Source organism: Oryx dammah, unplaced genomic scaffold (assembly GCF_014754425.2).
Source record: "Oryx dammah isolate SB20612 unplaced genomic scaffold, SCBI_Odam_1.1 HiC_scaffold_25, whole genome shotgun sequence".
In the NCBI taxonomy this organism is placed as follows: domain Eukaryota; kingdom Metazoa; phylum Chordata; class Mammalia; order Artiodactyla; family Bovidae; genus Oryx; species Oryx dammah.
In genome coordinates this window covers 82,227,995-82,254,584 of record NW_024070209.1, presented here as the reverse complement: position 1 = coordinate 82,254,584, position 26,590 = coordinate 82,227,995, and the positions used below count along the sequence as shown (strand labels likewise).

The 26,590-nt window shown below is 42.7% G+C and overlaps 1 protein-coding gene across 1 annotated transcript in view; it reads right to left on the bottom strand.

Annotated features, from left to right (window-relative positions):
- NBAS (NBAS subunit of NRZ tethering complex) overlaps positions 1-26,590 on the bottom strand; it is a 331,331-nt gene that overhangs the window by 45,445 nt on the left and 259,296 nt on the right. Inside the window, exons 45-47 of the mRNA XM_040225023.1 lie at positions 16,270-16,488; positions 11,145-11,347; positions 8,796-8,885 (exon numbers count right to left, since the gene is read on the bottom strand). Coding sequence (XP_040080957.1) covers positions 8,796-8,885; positions 11,145-11,347; positions 16,270-16,488 — 512 coding nt within the window. The remainder of the gene's footprint in view (positions 1-8,795; positions 8,886-11,144; positions 11,348-16,269; positions 16,489-26,590) is intronic.

Here is a 26,590-nt window from a genome sequence, read left to right as displayed (position 1 = left end):
GATGCACTACACAGAATAAAATTATTGCTCTTAAATTTAAGAATGGGGGAAGCAAAGACTGCATGCAAACAGGACAAACATAAACCTTTATGACTGCCTGTAGACATAAATGCCATAGATGTGGAATGCCTGAAGGGAGCAGAAGTTCACTCTGCCTAATCTTCTATACTGAAGGCATAAGCCAGCAGCCAAATTTTTGTATTGGTATGTATAGTACATATCAATGTGTCAAAATTTTTAAATTTTACACAATGAAGACCTTTTCTCTCATTTTCCTGAGATTATAATTGATATGCAGCACTAAGTATAAGGATTACAGCATAGGGGTTTGACTTACATATACTGTGAAGACTACCTTAGTAAGTTTATTGATAATCTATCATCTCATATAGATAACCCCCCCCAAAAAAAAACAGAAAAAAAAAAAAGGAAAAGGTTTTTTCCTTGTGATGAGATCTCTTAGGATCTACTCTCTGAACAATCTAGCGCCTCTTTAAACGCTGGAAGATGAGGGCTCAATGGAAGCTGCCTGCCTTAGATAAGGCCTCTTGAGCTCTGCTCTCAAGTTCCTCTTGGCCTCCACCACCTCCTCCCTGCCCTGAAGCCCAGTCACCTTGTTCATTTTCATTACCTGCCAGGTGTCTGTAGGAAATGAGTTTGAGAACTGATATGTAAACTGAGAGAGAAGGAGGGACAGGACAGGTGGGTGGGGTGGGGCAGCAGGTAAATGTGAGTGAGTGAACAGTGAGACATGAACACTCATATTCTAGGAAGCTCTCAACTCATTAAGGGACTGATCCACACACCGTGTACACATTCCTCACTACACACAGAGCTGGACCTGTCCCAGGACAATGTCCTCTATGCATCAGCTCCCCGGAAACAACTGGGGCCCCTGGCAGAGAACCAGGACGGAACCCAAAACTACTGAGTGCATCATGTGCTAATGCCATTGCGGTAGTGTAAGACGTGTGGCTTTCTCCAAACGATTATCATAACCAAGTTACAGTGAAGGAAAAATGGCTGCAAAGGCAGTAACTGTGGTGTGCACACAATTCCAATCTCAAATCTTAATGTTTTATAAATTCATTTTTAATTGAAGGATAATTGCTTTACAATATTGTGTTGATTTTTGACATACCTCACCATGAATCAGTCATAGGTAAAGATATGTCCCCTCCTTCCTGAACCTCTAGAAAGATGGTACTGATGAACCAAATACCAAATAGCAAGGCAGCAACAGAGACATGGCTCAGATGGTAAAGCGTCCGTCCACAATGCGGGAAACCAGGGTTCGATCCCTGGGTTGGGAAGATCCCCTGGAGAAGGAAATGGCAGTCCACTTCAGTACTATTGCCTGGAAAAGCCCATGGACAGAGGAACCTGGTAGGCTACAGCCCACAGGGTCGTAAAGAGTTGGACACGAATGAGTGACTCCACTTTCTTTCTAACAGAAATACAGGCATACAGAACAGACTGATGGACACGGGAGTCGGGGAAGGAAGGAGAGGGTGGGATGAATGGAGAGGATAGCATGGATACCTTTACACTACTGTATGTAAAACAGAAAGCAAATGGGAATTTGCTGTATAATCAACTCAGTTCAGTTCGGTCACTCAGTTGTCTCCTATTCTGCGACCCCACAGACGGCAGAACTCCAAGCTTCCCTGTCCATCATCAACTCCTGGATTTGACTCAAATTCGTGTCCATCAAGTAGGTAATGCCATCCAACCATCTGATCCTCTGTCGTCTATTTCTCCTGCCGCCTTCAATCTTTCTAGCATCAGGGTTTATTTCAAATGAGTCAGTTCTTTGCATCAGGTGGCCAAGGTATTGGAGCTTCAGCATTAGTTCCTCCAGTTAATATTCAGGACTGATTTCCTTTAGGATGGACTGGTTGGATCTCCTTGCAATCCAAGGGACTCTCAACAGTCTTCTCCAACATCACAATTTAAAAGCATCAATTCTTCAGCACTCAAGCTTTCTTTATAGTCCAACTCTCACATCCACATATGACCACTGGAAAAACCATAGATTTGACTAGCTGGACCTTTGTTGGCAAAGTAATGTCTCTGCTTTTTAATATGCTGTCTAGGTTGGTCATAGCTCTTCTTACAGGAGCCAAGAGTCTTTTAATTTCATGTATGACTCAAGAGAATTCAAGCCAGGGCTCTGTATCAAATCTTGCCTTTTGATAAATAAATATGCTAATAGCATCTTTGGGGCTGCTCTAAAATGTATGCCAATCACAATATCTTCTTGAAGTTCATTCATCAATAGAAGCATGGGCACATCTCACAGTAACAAGGTAGAAATGACAGCTGTGAAGTCATAAATATGGCTGTAGGTGGCCCGGAGAACCACTGTAGTGGTAGACTGGATCCACCCTCCTTGTTGGAGACCATGGTTCATATTGCAGATTGGAGGCCTCATACACTGTGGGTGCTTAGAGAGCATCTGGCGATTCACTTTGCCTCCTGGAGCATGAAGAGTGAGAAGAAATCAGATTCGATTTGTTCTACTGGGCTTTATTTCTTTTGCTTTTGCTTTTTATGGTCTTTTGTGTGCTTGAAAAATAATGTGAAGTCCCTAGGTAACACGGAAGAGCTCAGTGATGTCTGAATGATCTCACATTGCTCAATATACATCAAACTTTAAGACATCTAAAGCGGGTACTGTGATTAAGCAGCAATTTAAGCAAACAAAGACTAATAAAATACTCACTAGCTTTGAAGGAAATCTTTCTTCCTTTTTGAATGGTGCACAGAGGAATTCCTCATTAATTATCTGTTTTCTGAGTGGATTTATTTCTGTATATCCATTTGAGAGTCACTAATATACTGGTTCAGGCTTCCCAGGCGGCTAGGTGGTAAACAATCTGCCTGCCAATGCAGGAGCCACCGGAGATGTGGGTTCGATCCTTGGGTTGGGAAGATAAATCTGGAGGAGGAAAGGGCAACCCCCTACAGTGTTCTTGCCAGGATAATCTTACAGTCAATGGGGTTGCAGAGTTGGACATAAATGAGCAACTGAGCACACACACAATATACTGGTTTATGCTTGTGAGTTATTTGTCAGAAAATTTGTAAAAGATATATGAAGGCCCAGATAACCATGATGGCTCTTACCTAGAGCCACATACCTTGGAGTGTGAAGTCAAGGGGGCCTTATGAAGCATTACTACAAAGTTAATGGAGGTGATGAAATTCCAGCTGAGCTACTTCAAATCCAAAAATGATGCTGATAAACTGCTGTACTCAATACGACAGCAAATTTGGAAAACTCAGCAGTACCCACAGAACTGGAATTTTCATTCTAGTTTCATTTCAGTCCCAAAGAAGGGCTTTGCCAAAGAATGTTCAAAACACCAAACAACTGCACTCATTTCACATGCTAGCAAGATAATACTCAAAATCCTTCAAGCTAGGCTTCAACAGTATGTGAACTGAGAACTTCCAGATGTTCAAGCTGGATTTAGAAAAGGCAGAGGAACCAGAGATCAAATTGCCAACATCCACTGGATTGCAGAAAAAGCAAGAGAATTCCAGAAAAACATCTACATCTGCCTCACTGACTATGCTAAAGCCTTTGACTGTGTGGATCACATCAAACTGTGGAAAATTCTGAAAGAGATGGGAATACCAGACCACCTGACCTGCCTCCTGAGAAACCTGCATACAGATCAAGAAGCAACAATTAGAACCAGACATGAAACAGACGGGTTCCAAATTAGGAAAGGAGTACGTGAAGGCTCTATATTGTCACTCTGCTTATTTAACTTATATTCACAGTACATCATGCAAAATGTTGGGCTGGATGAAGCTCAAGCTGGAATCAAGATTGCCAGAAGAAACATCAAAACCTCAGATATGCAGATGACACCACCCTTATGGCAGAAAGTGAAGAGGAACTAAAGAGCCTCTTGATGAAGGTCAAAGAGGAGAGTGAAAAAGCTGGCTTAAAACTCAACATTCAAAAAACTAAGATCATGGCATCCAGTCCCATCACTTTATGGCAAAGAGAAGAGGAAAAAGTGGTAGCAGTGACAGATTTTCTTTCCTTGGACTCCAAAATCACTGAGGATGTTAACTGTAGCCATGAAATTAAAAGACACTTGCTCCTTGAAAGAAAAGCTGAGAAATTTAGACAGCATATTAAAAGCAGAGACATCATTTTGCCAACAAAGGTCCATATAGTCAAAGCTATGGTTTTTCCAGTAGTCACGTACAGATGTTGAGAGTTGGATCACAATAATGGCTGAGTGCTGGAGAATTGATACTTTTGAATTATGGTGCAGAAGACTGTTCACGGTCCCTTGCACGGCAAGTAGATCAAAACAGTCAATCCTAAAGGAAATCAATCCTGAATATTCACTGGAAGGACTGATGCTGAAGCTCCAATATTTTGGTTGAGGTGAGGTGAAGTCGCTCAGTCATGTCCGACTCTTTGCGACCCCATGGGGTGTAACCTACTAGGCTTCTCCGTCCATGGGATTCTCCAGGCAAGAATACTGGAGTGGATTGCCATTTCCTTCTCTGAGGGATCTTCCCGACCCAGGGATAGAACCCGGGTCTCCTGCATTGGAGGCAGACGCTTTAACCTCTGAGCCACCAGGGAATTTGATGGGAAGAACAGACTCACTGGAAAAGACCTTGATGCTGGGAAAAATTGAAGGCAAAAGAGGAAGGGGGCGGTAGAGGATTAGATGATTAGATAGTGTCACTGACTCAGTAGACACGAATTTGAGCAAATTCTGGGAGATAGCAGAGGACAGAAGAGCCTGGTGTGCTGCAGGCCATGGGGTTGTCAAGAGTTGGACACAAGTTAGCTACTGAACAACAACTGTGTGTGTGTGTCTGAATCACTTTGCTGTATACCTGAAACTAACACAGCACTATAAATCAACTATATTTCAATTAAAAAAATAATAAAGTGGCACTTTTGCATTTCTCGTTACTTGGTCTGTCATTAGTATCATCATCTCCATTTCTCATATTAGGAAATGACAGTCGGACAGGCTTTGTAGTTTGTCTGGGGTTGCCCAGGTAAGGACAGGTTGTGAATTTCTCTCACGGTATCTCGTCTTCTTCTGATATTAAACAGCCTGCAATGGACAGTTAAGGGAGTGCTTCTCAAACACCACTGTGCTTAGGAATTGCCCAGGGATCTTATTAAAATATAGATTTTACTTGGTTGGTATGGGTAGGGTCCCAAATTCTGCATTTCCAACCAGCTCCCAAGTGTCCCTGAGTCCGTGGACTGACCTTTGTGAGGTCTTATGCCATTATTTTTCTCTGTTTTTCTCACCTCTTCCACCTCCTTCTTTGCGCCTTGGCCTTATTTCCTTTTTTGTGCCTTGCCTTCATATGTGTGTGTTGTTCAGTGGCTAAGTTATAGCTAACTCTTCTGAATTATTATTTGTTTCAGTCACTGAGTCATGTCCCACTCTACAAGCTCTTGAAATGAAGCATGCCAGTCTTTGCTATCCTTCACTATCTCCTGGAGTTTGCTCAAATTCATGTCCATTGAGCTGGTGATGCTATCTATCTCATCCCCTGCTATCCTTTTTTCCCTTTTGTCTTCAATCTTTCCCAGCATCAGAGTCTTTTCCAATGAGCTGTCTCTTTGCATCAGGTGGCCAAGACATTGGAGTTTCAGCTTCAGTATCAGTCCTGCCAATGAATATTCAAGGGTGATTTCCTTCAGAATTGACTCATTTGATCTCCTTGCCTTCCAAGGGACTCTTAACAGTCTTCCCCAACACCACAATTCGTAAGCATCAATTTTTTCGGTGCTCAGCCTTCTTTATGGTCTAACTCACATCCATACATGACTACTGGAAAAACCACAGCTTTGACTATATGGACTTTTGTCAGCAAAGTGATGTCTTTGCTTTTTAATACACTGTCTAGATTTGTCACAGCTTTTTTCCAAGGAGCAAGCATTTTTTAATTCCAAGACTGCTTTCCCCATCTACAGTGATTTTGGAGCATAAGAAAACAAAGTCTGTCACCATTTCCACTGTTTCCCCATCTATTTGCCATAAAGTGATGGGACTAGATGTTATGCATATTAGTTTTTTGAATATTGAGTTTCAAGCCACCTTTTTGACTGGCAAGAATACTGGAGTGTGTTGCCATTTCCTTCTCTGGAGATCGTCCTGACCCAGGGATTGTACCCACATATCCTGCATTGCAAGCAGATTCTTTACTGCTGAGCCATCAGGGAAGCCCAATAAATATATGCACACATATACATTCTTTTCCATTGTGATTTATTATAAGATATTGAATATATTTTCCTGTGCTTCAGTAGGTCCTTGTTGTTTACCTATTTTATATATAATACCTTGTATCTGCTATTTCAAGAGCCTTACTTGAAAAGAGCTTAAATCCCCAGGTTACGCTGAAGAGCCCCCTGGGAACAACCTAGAAAAGAGAGTGACTCCCTTCTGTGACTCCCCTCTGTGACTCTTGCAGGCAAGCTCTTGGGGAGGGGAACTGAAGCCAAGAATATCAGATTTAACTGTCCACATTCACAAAGTCCTTGCCAGACATAAAAGTTAGGACTTTGTCTTTCTTCTTTTTCTTTCCTAAGTGAAAAAAAATTTTTTTTCACTGAAATTTGTTTTTGTTGTTGTTAAGGAGCCTCTGTTATTCTGTATCTCTGGGATGCAAAGAAAGATCTTGTTCTGACTCTCCATTCCCCAGTGTCTTCCTCTTTGGAAATCGAAGCTTAAAAAGAAAATTGTCCTCTATTCAAGAGACTCGAGTTGGATTCTTCTGTATATCCTGTATACATATATCTGTTTATCCGGCTGGAAATTCACTAAGAAAAACACTGCCTCCTAATCTTTTCAAGATGTTCCCTGTGGGACCAGCCTGAGGGATTCCCCTTGGAAGGGGCTTCAGGCAGTATCCGTTAAGATCCCTTCCATCATGTGAGGCCAGGGTCCGGGTTGGGGTACTTGAGAGCAATGCACAGTGGAGTGGCAAGTTGAGAGCTGACTGATGGACTGCGACTGGAATGGCGATAGCTCGATGGACTGTCTAGAAATTTGACACACAGCATTTCTGTCCGCACTGCTATCTGCCACATCTGCCTTGCTTAAGCTGTGTCCTCAGCCTGAACTACCATCATCCACCTCCATCATCCTTATCACAGACTCAGATGTCATAGACCAGGTCCAGTGCTGTCCCTTGTGGGTCCTGCTCTGACTTCCCTGGGACAGAATAAGCCACTCCCTTCACCTCGTTTTCTGCACAGCACTGACTATGCTACTGCATGGTAACCAGGGCCCTGAGCAACCTGGTCTCCCTGCAAGACTCTGAGCTCCTCCAGACTGGAGGTTACCTCTTACCCAGAACTGGAACTGAGAACAGAGTGTGACACATGGTAAACATGCAGAATGATGGCATTTGTCTTTAAAATAACAGGTCCATGTGAGCCATGGCTGTGGCTTCCTTACCATTTAAAGACCCACAAGCAAAGGAGTTTAGAAAAACTGTGCCAAGCAAATGGCAGAGTGGGTAGAGGGCCCTGTTTGCCCTGTTATCCAGCCCACCCACACGGTTCACCCTATGTCCTTTCACTCACACTGTGGGTACACAGCTATGTGTGTAGACATGCTCTAAAGGCCATCAAGCAGTCAGTTATGCTGCAGGGGCAGACAGGAGTCCTGGCTGTGTTTCCTAGGCCTCTGACTCTGGACAAGTCAATTCCTCTCTCCCAGTCTTTCTCTCCTTAATGGCAACAATACGCACAGGTGTCAAAAATCATAACCACTAAATCCACAAAGATAAATGGAAAGAGTTCTAACAGCAAGTAACTAAAACAGAATATAGAAGTGTTCATACATTTTGATTGAAATTATGTAAAAATATATCCGTACCTGAACAATAACTGGGAGGTAATACGCAAATAAAAACAATATCATTGAATGAACTATGAGGCAGTTTCTCAAATATGCTTCATCATTATTATATCATATTTTCCATTAAAAAAGAAAATTGGGGTAAAGCCTTACAGGGTTGCCATGGATATAAGACACAGGAAAGATCTCCATAAACTCCGGGAAATATACTGTCATTCAGCTGCTGCTGCTGTTATTCCTACTAACAACTGAACAGCATTCCCAGGTGGCACTAGTGGTAAAGAACTCGCCTGCCAATGCAGGAAACATACGAGACGTGGGTTCGATCCTGGGTAGGGAAGATCCCCTGGAGCAGGGTATGGCAACCCACTCCAGTATTCCTGCTTGGAGAATCCCATGGACAGAGGAGCCCAGTGGGCTAAAGTCAGTAGGGTTGCAAAGAGTTGGACACGACTGAAGGGACAGCACACGCGCACACACACGCAGGTGTGTGGATTGGAGACACACCTCTTAGACTTACAAAGCCGGTACACTCTTAATCCTCAGACAAGACATATCTTACATATACTAAGCTTTCCGAAATAAAACATATACATTCTAGGAATCCCCATACTTAATCAGTAGAGCAAACCTCCTGGAGATATGAACCCCTCCTCTCCTAAGATGCACAGCGCAGTGTCTCCTCCTTGGCCGCCCTTGAAAGGAGTAAGAGACCATGCTCTCTGAGGCCTGAGAAGCAGATGGTCCTGCTGGAGCTGATGGACTAAGAGAACAAATCTCCAAAAAGTTCTCAGCTCTTCTTTCAGAGCCACCTAGAAAAGACGCTTAGAGGCGGAAGCCTCATAACCACAGATATTAAGAGTAATTCTAAGACTCTAAGGAACGCTATTAAGTGAGACCTGCAAACCGCTCCAGCCTTACCCTTCATCCACACTGGCATGGACCGCGGCAACAACTCCTTCCAGGACGTGGAGTGGGTCCGCTGGGCCCCCAAGGTCAGCACTGCCCCCACTGTGAAGGAAGAGACAGAGAGAGGAAGGGATTCAGGACGGATGGCTCAAGCCTCCGGAACCAGCAGGGCCTGGACACTCAGATGAGCCCAGCTGGATCTCAGCAGAGCATACACCATGAGCTCACAGCCGCTCACGGCACATGCAGCCCGCGAAGTACCAGGTCCTGTGCTGTGTGTGTCCCGAGGATGTGGAGAAGAAACCTCCTCTGCCCTGAGGAGCTCACAGTCTAATAGAGGCTTGTTTTCCTACCAAGAGAGTAGCAGAACAAATGAAGTTTAAAAAATAAAAAGGAAAAAGAGAAAGAAAATCTATTTGCATTCTGTTATTCAAAAATTCAAAGAAATACTCAATGGGCATTAAAAATATGAGCTATTTTAAGCATTAAATATATATAACCTAAATCCTCCAGTTGGCGTTTTCCCCACAATATTAATATTCACATGGCCCTTACAAGGCACCAGGCAATGCTAAATGCTTCACATACATCCTGTCATTTAATAATCCAACACCCATGAGATGGGCCCTACTATGATGTCCACGCTACAGATGTGTATGCATGGAATTCTACGGAATTTTGAAAATGCAGCAGAGGGAAGAGAAGTCTTAGATGAGTCTTCTGAATAATTTAAGTTATATGATTTAAACCAACTGCTGGATTTAGTATGTTCGTACCTTTGTCATAATAAGCTTACTAAATTCACTAACCTTCTAAAAGGTAAATGTCATAGACCTAGTCAATAGCAATTTACTTTCCTTAGAAAAAAGGCAGATGAACTAAAGTTCCCTTTCTCCCACTACTGAAAGATTTAATCCATTTTTATTGAAAGTCTTCTGTGCACCAACTATAACATTTATTAGACCAGAATGAAATCCCCAGTGCTAGAACTGGGCACACGGAAGAAAAGAGGAGTATAATTTATGTCAGAATTTTATAAATGTAAAAATATCATGTCAAATTTTAATTATATGAAAACGTACAATTTTTCAAATGAAACTAAATTCTCTTCAAAGCACTAATTTTTCAGACTTTTGTTTCTGTGGATTCATATGAACTCGAAGTAATAATACAAGATAACAAAAATCAAAAAGTTCTTCCCCTGGTAGCTCAGACAGTAAAAATCTGCCTGCAGCACAGGAGACCTGAGTTTGATTCCTGGGTTGGGAAGAACTCCTGGAGAAGGGAATGGCTACCCATTCCAGGATTCTTGCCTGGGGAACCCATGGACAGAGGAGAATTGAAAAGATAAAGATGGCAAACAATTATCTGTTATCACCTGAAAGTGGAAAGTGGCTCTAATAACCACCAGTACCACCAAAACATAGTAAGTTCATTATGTAATAAAGGTTTATTCATTTCACATTTGTGATTTCTAAAAAATGTTACACTATGTTATTTCTTTCCTTATACAGAAAATTACCAGATACCTCAGAGCATTAAGGTGAAAACTGGATAAAGTTGGGTAATTAAACTGATAAAGACTCATTTGATTTCAGTGCAGCTGCTGAAAACTGACACGCTTTTAATCAAAAAGTTCCTCAAGAGCAACACAGAATCACAAAGAATGCTTAAAAGAAGAATAAATTAAACACAACTAAATCTTTTAGGCTAATTGCATTATTCACAAAAAGCACTTGATGCCTCATTATTTTCTTAGCTTAACTTTCCCCTCTTTCCTAATCCCCCAGAAGCTTTTCTACAAAGATACTAGCCTCTTGACAGGAAGCTAGAATTTCTCAATTGTCGGCTTTATGCCATTAATTGCAGGTAAATAACATCCTAATATACTTAACAGATGTCTAACTTTTTCAGTATGTGATTAACCTTGCCTTGTACACTTCAAAAGAAACTTTTGGGAATTGGTTTTCCACTGCTGAAAAGACAAGCTCTGAAAACCCACACTAAAATTACATGACAGGTCTGACACGTAGGGACTTGCTTCACTGGCCACACTGGCCTTTGTCCCTTATTTCAAGAATTATCTGAGTGAGGGAGAGGGTCAACTGAGAAATTAGCTAGTGCTTTGACGTGTTACACACAGGACCACTGATGGAGCATTTTCATGGTTCTCCACTCTCAAGATATTTTAAGACAAGAGACTGAGAAGTCTAATCATAATCTCTTACTTTTATAAAGTACTTCATAGTCATACAATGCTCCTATGTACACGATGTTTTATCTTCATAACAACTGTGAAACAGGCACTCTACTGGCAAAATATCAGCTCAGGTTTTCCTTGATGACTATTTTATGGCTTACCTCAATGCAGAGACGATTTTTGTTACTGCACTCTGCACAATTTCCTTGGGTGAGATGTCAAGAGGGCCCACAGCCACCTCCAGCAGCTGCTGAATCATTCTTAGAGGCTGACCGTCTAAACACATGGTCACGGCTTGATTGTAAACTTTCTCTTTTTCTGACCGAGACAGATCATAGAGGTAACCGTATTTCTGCAGCGTTTCCTGAAAACATGGAATTCAACATGTAACTCTGAACTAGAAATTACATGAATAGAGTGAACTATACTCAGAAGACTCTCAAAGCAAATATACTACAACCACAAACACCACACAGAGGAACATGTAGGGGATATTAAGAGCTTGGTCTCCAGAGCCACCGAGACTTGACTGTAAACCTTGCTTTACTGTGTACTAAGTAGTAAGCCATTGTGATCTCAAATTTCCAGTGTCGATAAAATGAGAATGAGGACAATCAGTTCTTGTGAATAGAGGATGTTGTAAATATTCAATAATACAAAAATCAGTGCTTTGGCATAATGTCAGGCACAAAGTAATGCTCATTAAATTTCTCTATTATTATTATCGTGCTATAAACACATAACAGTTAAAATCTATTAAGTATCAACTATGTAAACCCAGGTATTGTATATGTTATATAATCTAATGTTTATAATTATCCTGATAGCTCAGTTGGTAAAGAATCTGCCGGCAAAGCAGGAGACCCCAGTTCAATTCCTGGGTTAGGAAGATCCAGGGTAAAGGGATAGGCTACCCACTCCAGTATTCCTAGGTTTCCCTCGTGGCTCATTTGGTTAAGAATCCACCTGCGATGCAGGAGACCTGGTTTTGATCCTTGAGTTGGAAAGATCCCCTGGAGGAGGGAAAGGCTACCCACTCCAGTATTCTTACCTGGAGAATTCCATGGACTGTATAAGAGTCAGACGTGACTAAGCAACTTTCACTTTCACTTTTCTTTCAACTATCCTACAAGGAGTTTTAATTAGCTCCACTTTATCAGAAAGGAAGCTGAAAACCAAAGGTGTTATGCAACATGTCCAAAAGTCACACAGTCGCCATTAATGGAGCTTGGGATTAGAATCCAAAATTATGCTTTCCCCATCACATTCCCCCATTCCACACTGCCAGTCATCCCTTTTTGATAATATTGTAAAAACTGACATGACAACAAATAATTTCAGAAATATAACACAGCCTACCATTGCCCAGCATACCAAATGCGATCACTTGATGTTAACAACACTTTCTAACTTTCACAAGTGCTTCTGAATATAACTGCTTTGTCTTTCAAACCTTAACTGGACATTTGATGATATCAAAGACTTACTATTAACATTTTTATTGGTAATGTAGTGGTAGTTACTTTTAAATATATCTTTTAGAAATAGACATGGAGGGATTATTATTTAACTTATATGCAGAGTACATCATGAGAAATGCTGGGCTTGAAGAAGCACAAGCTGGAATCAAGATTGCCGGGAGAAATATCAATAACCTCAGGTATGCAGATGACACCACCTTTATGGCAGAAAGTGAAGAGGAACTAAAAAGTCTCTTGATGAAAGTGAAAGTGGAGAGTGAAAAAGTTGGCTTAAAGCTCAACATTCAGAAAATGAAGATCATGGCATCTGGTCCCATCACTTTGTGGGAAACAGATGGAGAAACAGTGGAAACAGTGTCAGACTTTATTTTTTGGGGCTCCAAAATCACTGCAGATGGTGATTGCAGCCATGAAATTAAAAGACGCTTACTCCTTGGAAGGAAAGTTATGACCAACCTAGATAGCATATTCAAAAGCAGAAACATTACTTTGCCAACAAAGGTCCATCTAGTCAAGGCTATGGTTTTTCCTGTGGTCATGTATGGATGTGAGAATTGGACTGTGAAGAAAGCTGAACGCCGAAGAATTGATGCTTTTGAACTGTGGTGTTGGAGAAGACTCTTGAGGGTCCCTTGGCCTGCAAGGAGATCCAACCAGTCCGTTCTGAAGGAGAACAGCCCTGGGTATTCTTTGGAACGACTGATGCTAAAGCTGAAATTCCAGTACTTTGGCCACCTCATGCGAAGAGTTGACTCATTGGAAAAGACTCTGATGCTGGGAGGGATTGGGGGCAGGAGGAGAAGGGGATGACCAAGGATGAGATGGCTGGATGGCATCACCGACTCGATGGACATGAGTTTGAGTGAACTCTGGGAGTTGGTGATGGACAGGGAGGCCTGGCATGATGCGATTCATGGGGTCGCAAAGAGTTGGACACGACTGAGTGACTGAACTGAACTGAACTGAAGTAATGGAAGGATTTGTGGATAAAATGAAAAGATGACTGGGTTCTTCTTTAAAATGACTCAGGAGTAAGGGTAGAAAGGAAATATATTGGTCATGTCTTGATAATGGTGAAAGCTGGGAATTGGGCACAGGAGCTTTCAGTTTACTATTCTTCTCACTGTGATACTTTCTATATTTAAAAACAAACTACCTTTGAGTTAGGCAAGGAAATTAATAGTATCCATACTGAGACAAGAGAAAACTGATGTTCCAATGGTCTATGACTGAAGTTGCACTAACCTTCTTGAGTTTACAATATGGTCTTTCACTGAGCATATAATTAAAGAGGTTAAAATCAAAGCCTGCACTTAAAAGGGTCAATATATATAAGGTTGAAGGTTATTTTCAGCATTTGATCTAAAAGGTGCCTTAACAAAATCAATAACGTCAATTTAGGGACCAGAAGAGGCTCCTATTAAGGACCATCCACGGCCTAACAACAGTCACAGCAGCTATTCCAAGTGCGCTCAGTCCCTCGGTTGTGTCCTACTCTTGTCGGCCCCATGGCTGCAGCTCATAAGGCTCCTCTGTCTACAGAATTTTCCAGGCAAGAGTCCTGGAATGGGTTGCCATTTCCTCTGCCAGCGGATCATCCTAACCCAGGAATCGAACCCACTTCTCTTTCACTGGCAGGAGGATTCTTTGCCACTGAACCACCTGGGAAACCCAAGTAGCCATTTGGTGCATTTAAATCACAGCTTCACTGACGCAAATGTCTGTTCTTGTATTAATAACCCCCTCAGTGTCTTATACACCACTTGAGCCCCTGAAAGACAACATTTATTGCAAGAAGAGTAATGACAGTTCTCCAGATATGAATATACAATGCTTGATTAGAAAAATAAATATGTACTTAAAAACTCATAAGTATAAATCACTTTCACCTGATTCAACTTTTACCCTAGTCCTAATTACCAATTGGTGGTGGTGATTCAGTCACTAAATCATGTCCGACTCTTGTGACCCCATGAACTGTAGTCTGCCAGGCTCCTCTGCCCATGGGATTCTCTAGGCAAGAATACTGGAATGGGTTGCCATTTTCTTCTCTAGGGGATCTTCCCGACCCAGGAATTGAACCCGGGTCTCCTGCACTGCAGACAGATTCTTTACCAAGTGAGCTACAAGGGAAGCCCCTTAATTGTCAATATTTTTAATACTGTCAATAATTGTAATTATTGATTATACAACTGTAACCATCAGCAGAATAAAATCAAGATCAGTAAGGCCAATTTGCTCCCTATGAAGGCTTCTATATATTGCTCATACCATTATTTAATATTATTTATTAGATAGGAGATTGGCAGTAAAAAATACAAAAATGAGATAAAACTGAAATCAGGCTTTTGGATTCCTCCCATTATCTCCTGGATGAAGGGCTTGCATTTTTGTGTCTCATACGTATTTTGAAGTCTTCCATTTGTTCAGTATCTGGACTCCTCTCCACTGACTGATTTTTCTAGTCAGGAATATATATATTGTTTTACAAGCCAAGAATACAATTCATTAAACACATAAGGTTAAAAAAAAATAAAACAGATCAGTGGCCACTTATGGGTTCATTCACTATAGCATTACAAAGCGAATGGACTATCTTTTACATACCTAAACACTGTTTTTACCTGGATGAAAACCATTTATGTAGTGATTTGTCAATTTTTAGCTATAGAAAGTGAAAGTGAGTCACTCAGTCGTGTCCAACTGTTTACAACCCCATGGACTATGGGAATTCTCCAGACCAGAATACTGGAGTGGGTAGCCTGTCCCTTCTCCAGGGGATGTTCCCAATCCAGGGATTGAACCCAGGTCTTCCACAATTCAGGCAGATTCTTTACCAGCTGAGCCACCAGGGAAGCCCAAGAATACTGGAGTGGGTAGCCTGTCCCTTCTCCAGCAGATCTTCCAGACCCAGGAATCGAACTGGCATCTCCTGCATTGCAGGCAGATTCTTTAATAACTGAGCTATGGAAAAGAATATTAAAATTCCCATGATGGTGATAATACAGAAGGAAAGTTCCCAAGGCTACAGAGGGTTTCCTTATGCAATCCGAACCCTCTGGTCCCCAAACCTCATAGGGGCTCATGACTCCCATGAGGGGGCTTTTTGAGACTCCACTAGACCAGAGGGTCCCAACTAGAATGAACTAGGAACAACTTCATCAGCCAAAAAAGTCATGTCAAGAATAAATTATATTGGAAAATTCAGCAAAAAACAGGGTGAGAACACACATTCTTTAAAAAAAAAAAAAACTTCTGAGGTAGGCATGGATGGCTATTTCTGAACTTTTCTGAAAGTTAGGAGAAAAATTCATCATCATTCAATGGGAAAGCAAAACATCTCCTAGCTAGAAGGAGAGCGAGCGAGCGTGCGTGCGTGCGTGCGTTGATCGCTCAGTCTCGTCTGACTCTTTGTGACCCTATGCACTGTAGCCCTCCAGGCTCCTCTGTCCAAGGAATTCTTCAGGCCAGAATACTGGAGTGGACAGCCTTCAGAGGATCTTCCTCAGCGGATCTTCCCAGCCCACGGATTGAACCCAGGTCTCCCATATTGCCGGTGGATTCTTTACCAGCTGAGCCACCAGGGAAGCCCATACGACTGGATCCCTTTGCTGAAGTGAAACACCTGAAACACAAGCCTGCAAATTAACTATATACTTCAATTTAAAAAACAGTTGTTGCAAAAAGAATCTGCAGGACTGAAAAGCCTACCACAATTATGAATATACCTTTAAAAGACAAATGAAAGAATACACTGATATTATCCGAGTGTGTGAGCATACAGAAGAAGTTTGCATTTCATTACCTGCTCACTGTTCTTCAGAGAAACGATGAAGCTGTGGTCGAGGGTTTCCAGGTGTGCCAGTGATTGCTCCAGATGATTCAAGGCATCTGCATAGGTCACCTGAGACCCACCAGCCTCTTCAGTGTCTTCTTCTAAATTTCTTTTTCTTGGCTTTTCAATAAAATGTTTGACTGCCTTAATAGCCTTTCCTGTCATTTCTTTACGTGCTTCCAGAGACAGCTTTACCAACAACAATAACAAAAAGAGAGTGAGAAAAGGGAACTGGACAAAGGGAATAATCACCCTACATATTACGTGTGATGGATTTAGTAAAACATTAGTGTGGTAGAGAAAACAAAAGTGAAATTCTAATACATGAACTTTAATGAATAGGACTTTTGCTATACTAGTTTTTCTTCCATGAAGAAAACAAAAATAGGGTGGTATCACTGCACTATTAAATGCATAAATATAGCTTTTTTAAAAATGCTAATACCCAAAGCAGGTGGTGTCATGATGAAACATATTCAAATAGATTACTGGTTACAGGGAAAAAAGGAGGAGTCATTTCTATAACCAATTCTGATAATTTATTATAAGGAAATAATTCAAAAGAAGAAAATAGTATAGGCATGAAGATTTTAACTGGAATAAGAATATAAAAATACAGCTTTAAAAGCAATACAATTGATAGTAAGAGAAATGGTAACTAGCGTATGACAAATCACTTGATAGAGTATTATGCAGTCAGTAAGAGTTACAGTAGGAGTATAGCCATTATCACTGTTTGATTGTGATAAAGTGCAGGCGGCTGCGACCAGCACACTATGCACAGGCGGCTGCGACCAGCACACTAAGCGTGGGCCAGGGGAGCTACCCCATGTTCGAGGTAAGGGCAGAAGCCAAGAGGACCCCATTCCCTAAGGGTGGAGGCCAAGAGGAGCCACCCCACGTCCGAGGCCAGGGGCAGTGGCCAGGAGGAGCAACCCCACGCCCGAGGGTAGGGACAGTGGCCAGGAGGAGCAACCCCACGTCCAAGGAGCGGTGGCTGCACGGGCGCAGAAGGGCCTAGAAGGGCTATCCCACGTTGAAGGTCAGGAAGGGTGGTGGTTAGGAGATACCCTTCATCCAAGGTAAGAAGCAGCAGCTGCGATTTGCTGGAGCAGCCGTGAAGAGATACCCCACGCCCAAGGTAAGAGAAACCGAAGTAAGATGGTAGGTGTTGCAAGAGGGCATCAGAGGGCAGACACACTGAAACCATACTCACAGAAAACTAGTCAATCTAATCACTCTAGGACCACAGCCTTGTCTAACTCAATGAAACTAAGCCATGCCCACAGGGCAACCCAAGACGGGCAGGTCATAGTGGAGAAGTCTCACAGAATGTGGTCCACTGGAGAAGGGAATGGCAGTATTCTTGCTTTGAGAACCCCATGAACAGTATGAAAAGGCAAAATGATAGAATACTGAAGGAGGAACTCCCCAGGTCAGTGGGTGCCCAACACACTACTGGAGATCAGTGGAGAAATAACTCTAGAAAGAATGAAGGGATGGAGCCAAAGCAAAAACAATACCCAGCTGTGGATGGGACTGGTGATAGAAGCAAGGTCCGATGCTGTAAACAGCAATATTGCATAGGAACCTGGAATGTCAGGTCCATGAATCAAGGCAAACTGGAAGTGGTCAAACAAGAGATGGCAAGAGTGAACGTTGACATTCTAGGAATCAGCGAACTAAAATGGACTGGAATGGGTGAATTTAACTCAGATGACCATTATATCTACTACTGCGGGCAGGAATCCCTTAGAAGAAATGGAATAGCCATCATGGTCAACAAAAGAGTCTGAAATGCAATACTTGGATGCAATCTCAAAAATGACAGAATGATCTCTGTTCATTTCCAAGGCAAGCTATTCAATATCACAGTTATCCAAGTCTATGCCCCAACCAGTAAGGCTGAAGAAGCTGAAGTTGAATGGTTCTATGAAGACCTACAAGACCTTTTAGAAATAACACCCCCAAAAGATGTTCTTTTCATTATAGGGGACTGGAATGCAAATGTAGGAAGTCAAGAAACACCTGGAGTAATAGGCAAATTTGGCCTTGGAATGCGGAATGAAGCAGGGCAAAGACTAATAGAGTTTTGCCAAGAAAATGCACTGTTCATAGCAAACACCCTCTTCCAACAACACAAGAGAAGACTCTACACATGGACATCATCAGATGGTCAACACAGAAATCAGATCGATTATATTCTTTGCAGCCAAAGATGGAGAAGCTCTATACAGTCAACAAAAACAAGACCAGGAGCTGACTGTGGCTCAGATCATGAACTCCTTATTACCAAATTCAGACTCAAATTGAAGAAAGTAGGGAAAACCGCTAGACCATTCAGGTATGACCTCAATCAAATCCCTTATGATTATACAGTGGAAGTGAGAAATAGATTTAAGGGCCTAGACTGATAGATAGAGTGCCTGATGAACTATGCAATGAGGTTCGTGACACTGTACAGGAGACAGGGATCAAGACCATGCCCATGGAAAAGAAATGCAAAAAAGCAAAATGGCTGTCTGGGGAGGCCTTACAAATAGCTGTGAAAAGAAGAGAGGCGAAAAGCCACGGAGAAAAGGAAAGATATAAGCATCTGAATGCAGAGTTCCAAAGAATAGCAAGGAGAGATAAGAAAGCCTTCCTCAGCAATCAATGCAAAGAAATAGAGGAAAACAATAGAATAGGAAAGACTAGAGATCTCTTCAAGAAAATTAGAGATACCAAGGGAACATTTCATGCAAAGATGGGCTCGATAAAGGACAGAAATGGTATGGACCTAACAGAAGCAGAAGATATTAAGAAGAGGTGGCAAGAATACACAGAAAATCTGTACAAAAAAGATCTTCATGACCCAGATAATCACGATGGTGTGATCACTCATCTAGAGCCAGACATCCTGGAATGTGAAGTCAAGTGGGCCTTAGAAAGCATCACTACGAACAAAGCTAGTGCAGGTGATGGCATTCCAGTAGAGCTATTTCAAATCCTGAAAGATGATGCTGTGAAAGTGCTGCACTCAATATACCAGCAAATTTGGAAAACTCAGCAGTGGCCACAGGACCAGAAAAGGTCAGTTTTCATTCCAATCCTAAAGAAAGGCAATGCCAAAGAATGCTCAAACTACTGCACAATTGTACTCATCTCACACACTAGTCAAGTAATGCTCAAAATTCTCCAAGCCAGCCTTCAGCAGTACATGAACCGTGAACTCCCTGATGTTCAAGCTGGTTTTAGAAAAGGCAGAGGAACCAGAGATCAAATTGCCAACATCCGCTGGATCATGGAAAAAGCAAGAGAGTTCCAGAAAAATATCTATTTCTGCTTTATTGACTATGCCAAAGCCTTTGACTATGTGGATCATAAGAAACTGTGGAAAATTCTGAAAGAGATGGGAATACCAGACCACCTGACCTGCCTCTTAAGAAACCTATATGCAAGTCAGGAAGCAACAGTTAGAACTGGACATGGAACAACAGACTGGTTCCAGATAGGAAAAGGAGTATTTCAAGGCTGTATATTGTCACTCTGCTTATTTAACTTATATGCAGAGTACATCATGAGAAACACTGGACTGGAAGAAACACAAGCTGGAATAAGATTGCCGGGAAAAATATCAATCACCTCAGATATACAGATGACACCACCCTTATGGCAGAAAGTGAAGAGGAACTAAAAAGCCTCTTGATGAAAGTGAGAGAGGAGAGTGAAAAAGTTGGCTTAAAGCTCAACATTCAGAAAACGAAGATCATGGCATCTGGTCCCATCACTTCATGGGAAGTAGATGGGGAAACAGTGGAAAGTGTCAGACTTTATTTTGGGGGGCTCCAAAATCACTGCAGATGGTGACTGCAGCCATGTAATTAAAAGACGCTTACTCCTTGGAAGGAAAGTTATGACCAACCTAGATAGCATATTCAAAAGCAGAGACATTACTTTGCCGACTAAGGTCCGTCTAGTCAAGGCTATGGTTTTTCTTGTGGTCATGTATGGATGTGAGAGTTGGACTGTGAAGAAGGCTGAGCGCCGAAGAATTGACACTTTTGAACTTTGGTGTTGGAGAAGACTCTTGAGAGTCCCTTGGACTGCAAGGAGATCCAACCAGTCCATTCTGAAGGAGATCAGCCCTGGGATTTCTTTGGAAGGAGTGATGCTAAAGCTGAAACTCCAGTACTTTGGCCACCTCATGCAAAGTGTTGATTCATTGGAAAAGACTCTGATGCTGGGAGGGATTGGGGGCAGGAGGAGAAGGGGACGACAGAGGATGAGATGGCTGGATGGCATCACTGACTCGATGGACCTGAGTCTGAGTGAACTTCAGGAGTTGGTGATGGACAGGGAGGCCTGGCGTGCTGCGATTCATGGGGTCGCAAAGAGTCAGATACAACTGAGCGACTGAACTGAACTGAAAAGTTACAGTAAGAGTATAGCCATTATCACTGTTTGATTGTATGATTATCATAAAATGCTCAATTTTAGGAACCAGATATCATAAAACTCTATCCTACTTACATTAAAATCTGAACTATACCTGTGCATGGGAAAAGTGAAAGTCGCTCAGTCGTGTCCGACTCTTTGCGACCCCATGGACTAAACAGTCCATGGAATTCTCCAGCCCAGAATACTAGAGTGGGTAGCCTTTCCCTTCTCCAGGGGATCTTCCCCACCCAGGGATCGAACCCAGGTCTCCTGCATTGCAGGCGGATTATTCACCATCTGAGCCACCAGAGAAGCCCAAACGTGAAAGTGAATGTGCACATGGCTGAAGACAACACACACACTACTAGTGACCACTGGTAAAGCGTTGAGACTATGAGCAATTCTGTTCTCGACTTCCCACATTTTCTATACTAACGTTATATTCACTCGTTTCCTCACCAGTTGCTTACTGAATTCTGATACATGAGAGTCACTATGATAGGCATGCAATGCTTATATTTTTTCCAATATTTAAAACGTTAAGTTCACTTGGCCTCAAGAATGCAAATCAAGTCTCAACTTGACCCGTTTCAATAGACGCACCACATTTTGGAGCCATTCTGGGGCCTTTCAGGCCCTGATGGTTTGTGCTGCTCCAGAGCCAGATTTTAGTCGCCTGTCAACCGCTCAAGCACATTTTTACTAGAGCTGTAAGAGGACTCTGTTGATTTAACAACAGCATGAACAACAGATAAAGCATCCTAGGACCAAACCTCACCTTCCTATTACTTCTTAAACTCAGTCATGTCCTATGTCTGGTGATTCTGAAAAGCAGGCACAGGTGTCAAGTACACAGCACTAACGACTGAGCGACTGAACTGAACTGAACTGAACGACCCCACCAGGAGGCAAACCTCCCCTACCCTCCATCCCCAGCAGCTCCCTCCAAGCCACTCCACATAAAACTAATGTTTTATAATAGATGGCTGGCATTTTCTTAGCCTCTTATAGGTAAGGATGAAAGGTATCTTTAGGAAAGCACTATTTTCATTGCACTGTAACTGTCTGCAAATACAGCTTCAAAACAAGTTCTGCAACCCCCAGCACCTATGACATAAAATCAGAAGCCACCAGTGACCAGCAAGGATCGGCTACAGTATTGTCTCTTCCCCTAAATAAACTGAGAATGCCTTTCTGTGACTGAGAAATACAAGATATCCTAGAACCTGTGTTTAGTTCAACAGACCTCCCTACGTCCCTGGTGATGTGGATGGAAAGACTGAGCCCCCAGGGAAGGTAGGTGATACATTTGGGTTCGTGATGAGTGAGAGAGTTAAAGTCGGAATTCAGGTCTGTGGTGACCAAGCCAGTTCTCCCCATCACTGTCCACCATACAGTCACTCAGTCATGTCGGCCTTGTCACAGGATCTGACTGGGCAAGCGAATAAAATCAACTTCAAAGCCCCACTGGACCCTGTATGACTTGCCCTCCAGCTCACCCCACCTCTCTAACCCAGTGTCCTCCTTTCTCCCACTCTCAGCCTACTCCTAAGACACTGACCTCCCTGCAGGCCCGCACAGCCTTTCTGCTTATTGGGCCCTCTGTCTGGAATGTTCTCCCAGGGATCCTAACGGTCGTTCCTGTGCTTCCCTCAGGACACGGCGGAAAGGCCACGTTATGGACGCAGCCTCCCTGAGCACTGAGGCAGAGCGGGCACACCCTCCGTCCTCACGGGGCCACCCTCTCCTCACCCTGCACTGCTTTCTCCTCACCACAGGCATGCTGTGCTTTTATTTGCTGTGGTCTTCACTGCCGTATCCCCAGAGCTCAGAACGGTGCCACACACGTGCGAAGTGTACCGAACACATAAAAGAATGAACGGATGAAGGACAGCATTTCACAGTGACAGACGACGAACGAGACTTGTGGCAGCAGGAAAGCTTATGACATGTGTCCAACCACCAGTGAGCACTCGGACACAGCAGTGGTGGAAAGGGCCGGACAGAAAATGCCAGGCTTTGGAGGCCACTTACGGTCTCTGACGTGTACTCTTTTGGTTGGCTGGCTAGTTCTTAGAATCCTTGGAGGACTGTAAAAACTAGCTTAGCTAAAGGCAGTACAAAAACCAGCTGTGGGCTGAATTTGACCTGTAGGCTACGAGTGACTGACTCCCTGATCTAGAATATTAAAAAAACTTTAGTTGGAAAGATAAACTGACAATAAATTGTTGGTAGCCTTGAGTGCTGGACTAGCTATGGAATCTGACCTGCAGGAGTTCAGGAGCCACTGAAGGCAAGTGGTATTCTGAAGATAATTGCATGGAAACGTTTTAGTCGGTTTTTTAGTTTAAAAACACGCTGCAGAATTTTTTTTAAATGTGAAACTACAAGTAACTGAGAAAAACTGTCATCATTTCTCAAGCCTGCCTTTGCCTGTCCTTCCCAAATCAGTTCAGGGTTCACTCCTTTGAGATGCTGTCGCTAACATCGCCTCCTCCCTTCTATGTTCCTTTTAAAGCTCACCTGTATCAAAGAACCCATCTCACTGTGTTAAAATTGTCTGGTCACTCACACATTTCCCCTGATTAAACAATGTGATCTTTCAGGGAAGAAAATGTGCTTTTTAAAATCTCTGTACCCCTAGCCCTTAATACAATGTCTAGCACATTGCAGACAAACCGAAAATAGCTGCTAAATTACTCAACAACTCTGCTCAACGTAAGGGTGTGGGGGAAGAACCTTTAAAAGTCCAATGAAATAGCATGTTCTCAACATGTCTCATGTCTCAAGAAATTTGTGGTCCAGAATGTGCCCAAAGGCTCCCTAGTGTCTTACTTAAAAAGGACCCTAGTGTCTTATTCCTATAAGATGGTCTCGAAAGACTAAAATTTACAAGGACATTTTCAAGAACTTGAAATAAAAACCTCAGGACTAGATGTATGTTGTCAGGACAAACCCAGTCAGTGGTGTTCAGAAGTCACGCAGGAAAAGGCAGCAGGATGTTAAACGCTGGACATTAGGCAGCGAGGATTTTTAGTTTATTCATGGACAGCCACCCGGTGAAGGCACTAGACATGTGGCCTCAGGCTGGGTGCTGGTGACACAGACAAAATGAGATCAGGTCCCTGTCCCTGGGGACACTACACTTCAGCTGGAAAGACAAGAGAGAGACACGGCATTGCAAGGAGGCAGGATCCCTCTTCAAGCGCAGGAGGGTAAACAGGACCTGGTGATGAGGACCTCCGAGGGGCAGTCTGTCTGGACAGGAAGGGAAGGGCTGGGGGGTGGGGAGTGGGCAGGAAGGTTTGCTGAGGGATGCTATCTCTAAAGGGAGTCCTCAGCGGTGAGGAGGCATTAAGATGGGAAAGGAAGAACTTCAAGAGGTCCCCAGGTTAAAGGGGGCTGGGGGGATGCTGGGGTAAATGGATGCCACATGGCCTGGATGCCGAGTGCAAGTAAAGGCCCATCAGAGCCTGAGCGAGGGAGAAGGAATGGGCCAGCATGAAGGACATGTGTGCTGGGCGAGAGGACAGCTTTCCATCACGCTCGTGCCCGGGAAGCCGTGCAAGGAAGGAGTTGACACACTCAGTGCTGTCGCTGTCATGAATGGCTTGATTCAAAATTCACCAAGACAGCTTCCCTTGTGTGCAGGTACCTTAAGGCTGATGAAATCTCACCAAGCAGATACTATTTTTTTCTTTTAAAAATGAATATAGTGTGACTTTCAAATAAGGTGGATATAAAATGACAGGTGCCTTAGGAAAAGCCAGATGCTACCTACAGAGTCAGGGCGGGAAAGCCAGGGTTTACCTACCGTTCACATTGCTAACAGCAACTGTATTAACTAAGAAAAGTCAAGAGCAAAATTATTTCACTCACACTTTGGTTTTAACATCACAGTTAATTTGAGAGATTGAAAAAATTTTCTTTGACTAATACAGGATAGAGAGATATCCTTTCTTTCTGGGTTCTATTTAAAACCTCACTCCACTTTTCTTTCATCTCCTCCTTTTCAAGCACAGACACGCCAACGCTTACCATGTGCTGGGCCTAATCTTGGCACAGGGGATACAAAAGGAAATTAAAACACAATCTCTACCTTAGAAGAACATCCATCCTAATGGAAAAACCAAACACAAAAGTAAGTATTCATAAAATGTGACAAATATAAACTAACTATGCAGGTGGAAGAAAAAGTATCTGTCTTAGAAAGGCAAGAAAGTCTTTACAAAGGAGGTGGCACCTAAGCCAGGACTTGAAGGATGAGCGAGGATTCCTGTGAAGAAGCGGGTGAGGTGAACTTGCAACATGGGGAATTTGTTGTCGTTCAGCCACTAAGTCGTATTTGACTCTTTGTGACCCCATGGACTGTAGCACGCCAGGCTTCCCTGTCCTTAGCTGTCTCCTGGAGTTTACTCAAACTCATGTCCATTGACTCTACGATGCCATCTAACCATCTCAGGCTCTGTCCCCCTCTTCTCCTGCCCTCAATCTTTCCCAGTACAAGAGTCTTTTTCAGTGAGTCAGCTCTTTGCATCAGGTGGCCAAAGCTTCCAAACATTTTTGCCCAAGACCCGCACACTGTGTGCATCAAATCTCAGTATCAGAAGATATGCATGGGCACGTATGCATATATTAAAAGCCCAAGTTTCATGAAACAATATACCCCCTACTGTGGTGAGGCACAATCCAAACACTGTAATTGCAGGATGCACTAATGGATTTGAACTCATAATTGGCAGGTGTAAAGCACCTGCCAATCTGCTCCAAGGATGACAGGATGACTTGTAGGGGCCATCAAAGGTCGAAGCTACCAATGAGGTATCAAATTATCTAAGTTAGATTTAATTGACTTCAACAAAGAAGAAATCCCTTTATGTTCTTCTGACAGCATGATGTTACTCTCTCTGCTGACAGTGAATGTTATATGTGGGTACTTTACATCGGTCTATTTTCCTTCCTAGATTATGAGATCCATCAGAGCAGGATCCGTGTCTTACTCATTTTTTGACTCTCGGTGCTTAGTCTAACATTTTAAGCACTGTTTTAAATTGTAAACATAGAATATTATGAAATAGTACCTTAAATGTTATCCAACAGAAAACATAATTGACAAGTTTGGGAAATGTTTGCTTTACTATAGTTTACAAGCTGCTGCTGCTGCTGCTGCTGCTGCTAAGTCGCTTCAGTTGTGTCTGACTCTGTGTGACCCCATAGACGGCAGCCCACCAGGCTCCCCCATCCCTGGGATTCTCCAGGCAAGAACGCTGGAGTGGGTTGCCATTTCCTTCTCCAACGCATGAAAGTGAAAAGTGAAAATGAAGTCGCTCAGTCGTGTCTGACCCTCAGCGACCCCATGGACTGCAGCCTTCCTGGCTTCTCCGTCCATGGGATTTTCCCTGCAAGAGTACTGGAGTGGGGTGCCATTGCCTTCTCCGAGTTTACAAGCTATTCAAACATAAAAATAAGACTGCAGGTTTTGTCATAGTGAATCATATACTTTAAAAAATCAACAGTAGAATTTTGCTCCTCTGCTTTAACTGTCAATTGCTTATATAATAAAAATGAATCATGCAGGACACAGAGGCCACTTTATCTTTGCCTTTTCCCTTATGTAATAATCACAGTAATATTATCATTCTTCAGCAAAGTGTAAATGGCCCTATCCTTTGTACTGTTTACTTTCAGCACTAACATAGCTAATACATCCCTAAGTTTTTCAACAACTTGAAGGTCACCTTTATCTTAACAAAGAGGGCCATGAAGAATGTTAGAAATGAGCTGTTCCTGCAATCAGTAATGAAGGTTCCTGTCCACTGGGGCTCTGAAAGCATTCATTCACATTTTCCATTTAAAACTCTTTTCCTAATAT